The following is an 11,730-nucleotide window of genomic DNA, read 5'->3' on the forward strand; positions in this document are numbered from 1 at the left end:
GTCATCAAATTTTCAACATTGGTTACTGTTTTTGACCACTGGAGAAACACTAGTAAATTCAATTGTATATACTTGAATTTCACTTGTCAAAAAGAGTAAATACATAGTTTCTTTCATTCCGAACTTGGCTTTGAATTTGATATAATAATGTGACCAGATAAATTGATAAGCTTATTAAAATCAATAAAAAATACCTTTAAGTCAAAGAAATATGAATGAAGCTACATTCAAAAGGAATAAAAATAGAACTATTTCATTTTCTAATGCCTTTTCATGAAAGTAGACCTAATTAATTACATTTCAATCATCAATCTAACCCACGTGTCTCAGAAAATTGCAGACAGATGGTATTGACATGAATGTCAATTGACAAGAGAATCAATATAAATGCTTAAAATATTATCTTTAGTAACAAATGTGGAGGCGTTTTTTTGTAATGTATAATTGAAAAATAAATCTACTTAATGTACGTAGAATTTACACCAGAAATGCAGCGTGTTTCGAAGAAGCTTTAAGTTTATATAAATTAAGTGCGTGAATGTCATTGATAATATTAGGTATATGATTTAAAAATGTAATATAATAACACGTTGGTGAACAATTTTATTTAATTAAATTAACAAAAATAATTTGTACATTAATGGATTTACCAGTAAACACAGTTTAAGGGATTTTTTTTGAATATATTGTTTTCAAAAAGAATGTATCACTTAGACGTCAACTCTTTGTTTTAATTATATAATTTACCAAATCAAGTAATAAAGGAGCATCGAAGGGACATATTGGATATTTTTTTTTACAATGCTCCGGATTATCGCGTATTGATCTTCCCTTGGAGTATGCGGATTCGAATTCCGTCAGAGCTATTTTGTCCTCTTCCTTTACTTCTAAGCTGCAACAAAAAAAAGGGATTAAAGCCAGTTGTGAGCATTTTTAGTAATGGTTATATATGTAAGTACATAGTTTACTAGTTGTTGTCCGCGCCTTTGTTTGCGTTTTAGGGTTCGGTCGTTATGCTAGGCATAAAAATAATGCTTATGTCCTTTCTTGGAGTTCAATTTTGAGGTTTGGCCTTGATAAAGCAACGGACAGATAGACAGAGTTACTTTCGCATTTTTAGTATTAGTATGGATATAGGTAGAGGTAGGTAGGTATTGAATATTAACCAATGTATTGTTTTTATTTAAGTCTATTAAATTGTTGTTAATTGTTTCTGATGATTCTTATGTTATTTCCTAAATGTTTAGTACATTAGCAGCCAACTACATCCTATTCCTTTGAGAAGAAGGTTCCAATGCGGGTTGGTGGAATCCACATGTGGCAGAATTTCATTGAAATTAGACACATGCAGGTTTCCTCATGTAGCTTTCCTTCACCGCCGAGCACGAGATGAATTATAAACACAAATTAAGCACATGAAAATTCAGTGGTGCTTGCGTGGGTTTGAACCCGAAATCATCGGTTTAGATGCACGCCATCTAACCACTGGGCCATCTCGGATCAATATTTAGTAGATAGTTTTAATCTGTTATTAAATTATAGAGGTTTTTTTATTACATTCAGGATCGAAAAGTATTCATTTTCCACAAAAGTTATTATGACGACAGTTCAATTGCAGAAAACCGGTCCGCCATCAACCTGTCAATGGATTTATAACCACGAGTATTGTATGAAAATTCTTAATATAGCAGTATTGAATAACACAAAGTTGTCCAATTTAATTTTCACTTTTGAAATGACAGTTCTTTTTTTAACACGATATCAAATACTTTTGTGACATAATATTTTAAATGAATTTTATATGAAACTTGTTTTAAACATTGCATATTAATAACACAATCTTATAGTATTCACAGTCGTAATAATCTACATAACTGTCCTGCTTCAAGTGTATGATGACCCCTATTAATGATGCTACTGGTTTCTAGAACTCCTTAGCGAATATCACAGCTACAGTTATAAACCTGACTGTCTCGTTTCCAAGTAAGATTGTTATGCAAACGTGAAAGTGCTTAATGCAAACAAGCAAGACGCATATCGTGCATAAGGGTCGAACGCATTTAGTAAACCTGTTTGAAGGCGATATATAAAAAACTCTTAAAGATAACACTTATGGCTCAGTTACCTCACAACTTGCGACACTACCAACAAACGCATACTTATAATATTATTATCTACGTACGTACATTACAGATCGTAATTTGTAGGTCAATAGTCCGTTGAGCAAAGTCTAAGTCCTTGTTGAGGAGCAGTTGCCAAGTTAAGTTAAGTTTTTTTCCTCTCTATATAAAGATATTTATTATTAGACGCTAAGAACAAGATTAATTATAAACACAAAATTTGCACTAGTAAATAACAAAAATAAAATCGGATACCAAAATTGTTTAGACAATTTAAGAATTTATTGGTGTTTTTATAAACATGGATCAAATTAAAAGTCTTGGTAAAGCCTAATAAGGTCAAATAAATTTCCTACTATAAACAGTTAAACGAATCAATAATGGACTAGGTACATATCTAATTGACAGAGTTGCACCCGCGAAATCGGCGACACATCGCAGAAACTTCAGACGACGCTACACGGTGCTCGTTCAAGTGATTTAACGACACACTTTTTGACAGTTACCTTTATCGACTTCCGAGTAAACACATTTACAATAGCAGACGTGATATATACTTATTTTTTACAAGCGACCCGTCCCGGCTTCGCACGGTTGCAATGCTGATACTAAATATACTACAGAATGTCTAACAACGTTCACAGCTTTTCAGTACGATCTTCGTAAAAAATATTCATTTCAATTACATACTGTAAAGGCCCATATTGTATTATATTAAATGCACAATGTATTCAAGGTACTTAATTGGAAAAGGATTAATGCTGTATTACTTAAAATCGCTTTGAAAATAAGCCATTATTTCTCGTAAAAAGTAAAGGATAAAAAATAGTTATTGTGAGCTATCTCTAAGAGATAGACATATAGCCTCGCTGACTTTTTTGAATACTTTTTTAAGGTGTACAATACTGTAGTACATTATTTTGATCTATCTCGTAGAGTTCATCCAGCGTTTGTAATGTAAGCGCAGAAAATGTGTTTATTTCCGACATCACTTCAGAAACCTCTAAAATGATCAGTGAATCAATTTATCTATTAAAAAAAACTGCATCCAAATCCGTTATGTAAATTTAAAGATTTAAGCATACATTGGGACAGACAGTGGTAAGCGTATTAAAAATAAATCTGTATCTATTTTTAATGCAGTCGATTTCCGAAGATGAAAGATGAAAATGTTTCGCATTTATCTTTCTTGAAATACAAGAAATTAGAACATTTATTTAAACTTCGTAAGTATTTATTGCCATTTATGTTCATTATTTTTAAAAATCATGCCTACTCAGCAATATATAGGATTTGTTCAGTAGAATGGTTGGTCAACTGGTGAATCTACATAAAACTCGACCGGTAATCTTTGTAAATCAACAACTTTTGTCTTGCTCGGGGTTTGATCTCAGGACTTAAATCCCGATCACGAGACCATTGAAGCTAAGTTGATGTACCTATATGTATATATATAGGTACCAATTACCTTTGACAACTTTTCCTGGTACTCTCATTTAGCGATAATGTTTGCTCCAAATATTTGTGATAATTATTTTATGTCTCTACTAATTAAATAACTCAATTAGTTTTTACGTGAATCAATAAAACCAAACAAAGAGTCTTTATTAATAAATATATTTACTAGTATACTTACAAAATCGTTCGTCCCGCCCGTCAACGCACATCCAAATATCTAATCTAGAAGGCTGATTTTGAAATGAGCTGGGTGACTTTTCACGAAGTTACCCAGGCAGTGTTAATAATCAAGATATTTTTGTATAATAATACTTACGCCAACATGTATATTAAACCTCGTCGCAAGTCACTGTCTGGTGAACGAGCTCCAAGATCACAATAGAGGTACCGGGCACATTGTAGTGGATCGTATTTTAATATTCTCTTCCATCTTACTGTTGGAGTCTAGAAGTAAAAGCGTAAATTGTTTAACATCTTTTGTTAGCAAATATTATTAGTATAAACATTTCCGTATAAACTGCTTAAGCTCATAAAAGAATGGTGTTTAGTGTAGATATAATAAACTATATCTTGAGGCTTATATTTTATCATCTACGTTCGTTATTCATGAAATTATATTAACATAATATATTATATATTTCCTTGATGGCTATTAAAATATACATAATATAATGAATAATAATGTATTGAATTTTAAAAGTAAATTTCGTATTTTTTTAGTATAAATGCATTTTATGGCCTTCATTAATTTTTATTATTTCTATTGTGTGATCTTGACCGTGTTAAATGTTGGGATAACATTGTAAGTTATATAGAATTAACAAATAATAAAGAACTTTTTATTAAATATAATTATAGAAAAGATGATTGAAATTAACGATGACTTCAACTTCAGGATGAGGCAAAGATGCATGTGTGTATTGATATGCGTTTGGTGTTGCTATAAACCCTCCAATTTGTTCATAGGTCTTTGTTTTTACCAGTAAATTTTTTTTTTTTTAACTTTTATTATTGTTCGTATGTAATGTAAGTATTTTATAATGGTATTTACAAATAAGATGTCTAACATTTACATATACAAGGACAACTTTTTTTATGATAGATTATTTAGATTTATATTTTGCTGAAGAGTTGAAATAAAATTATAAATTTTCAAATTTTGACTGTTTTAATATTGTTAGACTTCGAAGCTATATATATATTATTGTTCTAACAATTGTTGTTTTCGAACTACTGATGTTTTTATTGCTAAGGTCGGAAAAGGTTGTTGTAATTTTACCATTTTAGTTGCCGCTCGACATCTGGCGCCGAAACGGTAGACTTTCGATAAAATTATCGGTAACATTGTGCGTATTTATTTTATATCCCGTTGGACATTGAATTAGATGAGATAAATTTTTAATTAGTATATTTTTTATATGAGATAAATAAGTCTATATAATGGCCTTGTTATATTATAGGCAAAAGCAATCTTTGTTTTTAATGAGAACGGATGGAAAACGAATAAGTATATTCCGCAGAATCATCGGACAAAAGGAAATATCTGACGATTTTTCTTTAACTGCGAAGTATGAAAGAAAGTCAATCAACTGAATATTACTTATCCAGACCTTCACTCAAAACATATAATGTGTTATCCACTGGACTTTATCTACCACAAAAATCGAAAATCCAGAACACGTGATCTGGGGTATAAGTACATTAAGTATATATAGTATTTATAACATTTAAAAGACAAGTTTTCAACATTTCACAAGATCACCGAGCTCTAAATAACCCAAACTGGGTATACAATAGCACCTCCATACAGGCGAATTAGGATTTAGGTATCAACTTACAGCGGATGTTACTTGATGAACTTATAACTCATTTTTATGAGTAAAACAGCGATCGCTTTTTCAATAGATTCTATTGAAAAGAGACAAAACTTTTGTACAATATCTTTTCTTTAAGTAATTGACAAATACTTGAGTCACAATCCCTTTAAGAAGTCTGAAGTTCTAAAAACGGCATAAGTCCTATTAACTTACTGTTAGAAATATATAATATTAGTTAACATTTTGTCTATGACTAAAACTCAACTGTTGTCTTTGATTAGATAGTCTATGATATAGTGGAGGACTATGTTGTAATAATCAACAAGTTATTATTTAATAAACAATTTAACAAAAAATAATAATTTAATAAACTTCTAACTGAACTGATTTTGAACTCTGAACAGTGACAAGTATAGACTCACGTAATTGTTTGTGGAATTAATGTCTCGCTTAAAAAGTAGGCGCAGCAGTTTCGGTGCAGTGATGGCTTGGTAATCTTGAGCGAGGATGTGTAAGCAATATAGGACTCCTACTAGAAGACTTAAGAGGACGAGCAATCTGTAACAAACAAAAACTGTGACCGTGGTATACTTCGTGGTAGGGCTTTGTACAAGCCCATCTGGTACCACCTACTCATCAGATCTTCTACCGCCAAACAGTATTGTTGTGTTTCGCTTTGAAAGGTGAGTGAACCAGCGTAACTACAGGTACAAGGAACATAACATCTTATCTCCAAGGTTGATGAAGCATTAGTGTATTCTAAGGAATGGTTACTATTTCATAAGACACCAATGTCCATGGGCGGTGGTGACCACTTGCCATCAGGTAACGCGCTTGACCGTCCGCCTACCTATAAAATACAAAAAATTGATAGCATAATTTTATGAATTTGCTAATTTATTTCGTTAATAACAATAATCCTAGAACCCTATTCTAGCGCCACCTACCATGTCCTAACTATACCATCCAGGAACACACTCAAACACAAAACAAAAAAAGTCGTCAAAAATTAAAATGGCAAAAGGAATATTTTCATACAACATTGGGTCCCAGATTTTAAATGATGAACGTATTGCAATAACAGTTTTTATAGTATCATATTATCACTTGCTAACTCAGCAAGACATAGTATCAATATAGGATAAATTCTTACTAAAATATTATTAGTATATGAAATATGCACATACATCAACGGCAGTATGCAAACTTGTGCGTCTATGCTGATGTCATTGTTCTAACTAGGGGTCAATTCTACTAACAAAATTCTCACTTTATAAAAATCCAGTAAAGTAGAATTTCCCCTTAGTTACGATTCAGCTGAGGTTTATTTTTGTGAGGAATAGTAAAAGTTGGATGAGAATAGAGTTTGGAACGTATCGTAACCAGTATGAACTAGATAAATAAGTATCGGATGCCTTAGCGTCTGGTTAAAAAAGGATTCATTCCTAAAAAAACTACGACAGAGGTCAGAAACAATCCGTGTGCTTTGAACGCATAACAAACATAAAATATGTATTATGTTATGTTTTGTTATTGTTATTTTTGACTAAACTTGATAAATTTGAATATGATACCAAATTACGTAACTGAAGTAGAAGGTATAAAAAAAAAACTATTATTTTTCACACAAATTATAATTCTCTAATAAAAATGAAATAAGATACGTATAATTAATTGTAGGCGACGAAAGATATTTTGATTTTTATTTACGTATAAATAATTAATTAATTGATTAGTTAAATATCTTTGAATAAGGACGTCAAATTATATACATAGAACTAAAAAAAAAAAAAAATTCTTGGAAACGGCAATGTTATTTTATTTTTAAATTAAAATCAACTTTATGTTATCTTTTAAGTACCTATCTATAACTGATCAAATTTTATGCTCTTCATCTGTAACTTTATATACCGAAACCATGAATTTTACTAAAATTCAAAATAAATCCAGATCGACTACATTTTACTTGAAATAGTTATGTTCCAAAATTTTAGATGATAACATTTTAAACAAACTTCGTCACTCAACGCTATGAAAAACCTAATTACGTTACCATGGTAACTTATTTCAAAAGTTGGGGCAACATATATATATATATATATAAACACGTATATATATGTTTTAATTGTACCCATTCTTGTTATTATAAAATGGTTTATGTCTCAGAAGCTCAACGATAAAACGGTGAACTTCGTTCTACTTAAGTTTCTGCTACCAAATGTTTATAATCACGATTCTTAAATTGTGAATACATTACACGGTTGATTTGAAATTTGAAAATGAAAAATCTAGCTAGAACTTTTGTTTTTTTAAAAGTACTTCTGAGATTCTTGCTGGTTTTACATTCCGAACCGATGATAATGTTACATTTAACTCAATGACGTCTAAAATTGACGATTCGTTCTTTTACGAGTATGGAACACCCAATTTTGATTAATCTCGGTTATAGATCGAATAAGGTCTAGAAGGCTCTCTAAGTAGTCACTTAAAATTCCTCCTCATGCGAACTTTAGTAACTTGCCGTTTCTGAGATCACATTTGCATTTAAATATTAAAACTATCCTCAAATTGGTCTCATATTTTTGGAATGTTAAAGCATAAATAATTTTAACATTTTATTATGTATATAAAAGATTCTGACAAAATCAATTTGGTTTAAAAAAATAAGCGATTTATTTTAGTATCATTACATCGTATAAAACAAAGTCGCTTAAAGCTGCCTCTGTATGCTTAAATCTTTAAAATTACACAACAGATTTTGTTGCTGTTTTTTTAATGGATAGATTGATTCAAACGGAAGGATTATATGTAGAATATAGTGGAAAAACACTGATAATTTTAGAAGTTTCTGTCTGACTGCTGACTGCGCCTACATTGCAAACGCTGGCTGAACCCTACGAGAAAGATCAAACTAATGTATTACAGTACTGTACACTTTAAAAAGAACTTTAAAAATGCGATGGTATGTGACTATCTCTTAGGGATAACCCAAAATAACCATATTTTATCCTTATTTTTTACTAGAAACCATGGCTTATTTTCGAAACGATTTTAAACAATACGGCATTTATGCTTATCCAACCTTGTGCATTTGTGCATTTAATATATATCAATATGTCCCAAATTACAGCATATAATTTTAATGAATATTTTCGAATATTCTAACTTTAAAACGCATAGACATAGCGGTTTGTATTGTCTAACGACTGAAAAACTGTGACCTTTTTAAGATATTCTGTATTGCATTGCACCCGTGCGAAGCCGTGGCGGGTCGCTAGTATAATATATGTTCCAATTATACCCATTCTTGTTATTATAAAATACTTTATGTCTCAGAAACTCAACGATAAAAAGGTGAGCTACTGTTCTACTTTAGTTTCTTCTACCAAATGTTCTATAATAAAATACCTTACGACAAACCGCAACTTCACACGCGTTTTAGGGGTTGGTCGTCAAGTGCTAAGCATAAAATGACACCGATGTCCTTCCTTAGAATTCGTTTCAGTGGTTCGGCCGAGAAAGATCAACAGACAGACCAACAGAGTTACTTTTAAATTCATAATATTAGCAAAGATTAGGTAAGTTATTAATGTCAAATTATACTATATTGTATAAATAAAGTTACTTCCTGTCCTGTCTGTACGCTATGCGGTCTTTATCAATATACAAAGTTATTTAAGAGGAAAGTGTATAAGTATCAATATATAACAAAATAACAAGCATATTACGAGCCGAAACTTTCAACTTTCCTAGCCGGAAAAAACACAAGAATATTTTATGTCTATCTTTTTATGTTTGTTCTTCAGTCTAAAAGTTGTATATATTGACCTTTTTATCCGCGTAAATAGTACTAGTGTAATACAAAATTTAAAACTTGTTATAAGTCCTACATAAACTTCAAACGTTAGTCAACGACTATCGATAATCCAACAAACAAACGCTTAAAAACGAAGTGATTAAAAACAAAATTGTCTAAATATAAATCTCGCCAAGGTTCTCTTTTGTACGCTTAATAATTTTAAATTACATCAAGACTACAAGGAACTACAGGTCTATTAGACTTTAAATAATAAAAATGTTTATACGTAATACCGTTATCGAAGGTACACTTGTTGCCCTTTGCCTGTAAAAGTATCTACCGTATATTATTTAAAAAAAAAAATGTCACAAATATACACTTTTAAAGACGTTTACGTTGCAGTTGATCGACTTGAATGATATTTGAATATCATTAGAAAAAACAATAGTAAGAGATAAAAGAAATAATAATAACTTACTTTATTCCCATTTCGATAAACTTTGAACTGTATAATCACAACGCAAATTGAATTCCAAAGTGAGGTTTTTCTGTGTTTACTTCTAACTACATGTTTGGTATAATCCTTTAGAAATGGGATGGTCACATTGAATTTGATAGTGGGGGCGTGAATGGAGATGTTTTAAAATAGTCGTATAAGAACGCTTATGGGGAGAGGAAAGTGGTCGCGGTAAACCAAACCAACGAGTTATCATTTAAATGTATTTGATATTGTTACGTTTATTTCTGGTTTGCTACAAATGTTTAAACGCGATTGTAATGATTACGATAATTAAAAACAACGCGGTCAAAGTACGCTCCGCAAATTTGAAATATGGAAATCACTATTGAAAGAATTTGTAATTAACAAAAGCCAATAAATAAATACTGGCTAGTGGTAAACATAGAGTTTTGTTGATAAAATTAATGTATATTTTCTTATATTATATTATATTATAATATATAAGCAACAAAGTATATTTCATACGAGCCAGGCACTCTTAAGGTACTACACGTCATTTGCCATCACGGCACACAAGTAGACGTTAAATAAATACTTACTGTATTTATTTACAAGTAACAATGATAACGGCCGATACGACTTGGGAATCTTCGAGAAAAAGCGTTTTTCTTAACCGTTAAATTGGCAGGAAATATAATAAATATTTGCTATGTTTTTTTTTATTGAAAATAGAGCTTAGACTCAATTATGTTACAGAAAAATATAAAAAAAAAATTATTAGCCTTCAGGTTTTTCAGGAATAGCATGCATACCACAGTATACATAGCTAAATGCACAGAAAAATAATGAATTACTATTCTTTATACCAGGACGTACTTTACCAAATACAGCAATGTAATGTAACAAAAATAATAATCATAAAAAAAATAACTTAGAAATGTGTGTTTGCCGTGTTCACAAACGCATATAACGTCCAAAACATGATAGTCGTCGGGATCTTACATGGAAGTTTAATTTGGTACCTTTGCCAGTAACAAAACACAAAACAGACTTGGCATTTCATTCATATGAAACTCATTAGTTTAGAACAAAGACTACATCTACATAAAATGACCAATATTGTCATTACGAGACGAGTCCATGGTGTTAGCTCGTGGTACCCAATTTTTTTTCTATCGCACTTACCCTGATTCAATGCAGGTTGGTAGATACACATGTGGTAGAATTTCATTGAAATTAGATACATGCAGGTTTCCTCACGATGTTTTCGTTTACCGCTGAGTACGAGTTGAATTATAAATACAAATTAAGCACATAAAAAATCAGTGGTGCTTGTCCGGGTTTGAACCCACAATCATCGCTTAATAAGCACGCGTTCTCATCTCGGCAATTTGAAAGAATGATGACAGAAAATCCTTTATAATATCTCTAAGAATTATATTTTCATCAAGTTATTAAATGTCTCTGTGTCATTATTTGTTTAAAGAATATTTTCCGTGTAAGCCTGAATCAAATGAGCAGGACGTTTGATCTTTAGTTCTTTGTTACGTAAATATACTTTTTAAAGAGGAGAATGTTCTTTTCAACACAACCCTTACCTTACGTACCTACCTTAATGTCATGCCATTTTTAATGACCATAGCTTCTATCATCGACTAAATTAATAATATTATTCTTATTCATAATTCTTAAAGTAATTTTAGGGCAAAAAAATTTTTGTCAGCCATTTTATTAACTCTATAAATCAAATCAAATATTCAAGAGTATCGTCTTGTTACAATATATGATTAACTATAAAAAATACCACTGGTTCGTAAAGTACAGACATACATACCGGCAAGAATTACAGTAATTACTTTCAAATAACATTTTAAATACAGAGTTTATATATATCATGCCTTTTTTTCAAGAAAGTATGTGGGACTAGCCGGTGCCCAGGACGCCTAATACACCGGAAAACCCCCAAAAAAACAGCGGTACCCTCTACGTCTTTTCGGCGGGCGCCACAAGATCGCTTTCGCATGATACCGTGACGATAAATAATGCATGGATAAGCACAGATTATAAAATAAAAGG

General features: G+C 31.1%; 1 protein-coding gene across 1 annotated transcript; it reads right to left on the reverse strand.

Moving 5' to 3' along the window:
• Window positions 1-717: 717 nt before the first annotated feature.
• LOC125066438 lies at window positions 718-9,814 on the reverse strand. Its single transcript, XM_047674508.1, has 4 exons — window positions 9,673-9,814; window positions 5,818-5,953; window positions 3,895-4,022; window positions 718-892 (listed from the first exon to the last, which is right to left on the reverse strand). The coding sequence occupies exons 1-4, from the start codon at window positions 9,681-9,683 to the stop codon at window positions 718-720; spliced, it is 450 nt and encodes a 149-aa protein (XP_047530464.1). The 5' UTR covers window positions 9,684-9,814.
• Window positions 9,815-11,730: the final 1,916 nt, after the last annotated feature.

The sequence above is a fragment of the Vanessa atalanta genome, chromosome 9 (genome assembly GCF_905147765.1).
Source record: "Vanessa atalanta chromosome 9, ilVanAtal1.2, whole genome shotgun sequence".
In the NCBI taxonomy this organism is placed as follows: domain Eukaryota; kingdom Metazoa; phylum Arthropoda; class Insecta; order Lepidoptera; family Nymphalidae; genus Vanessa; species Vanessa atalanta.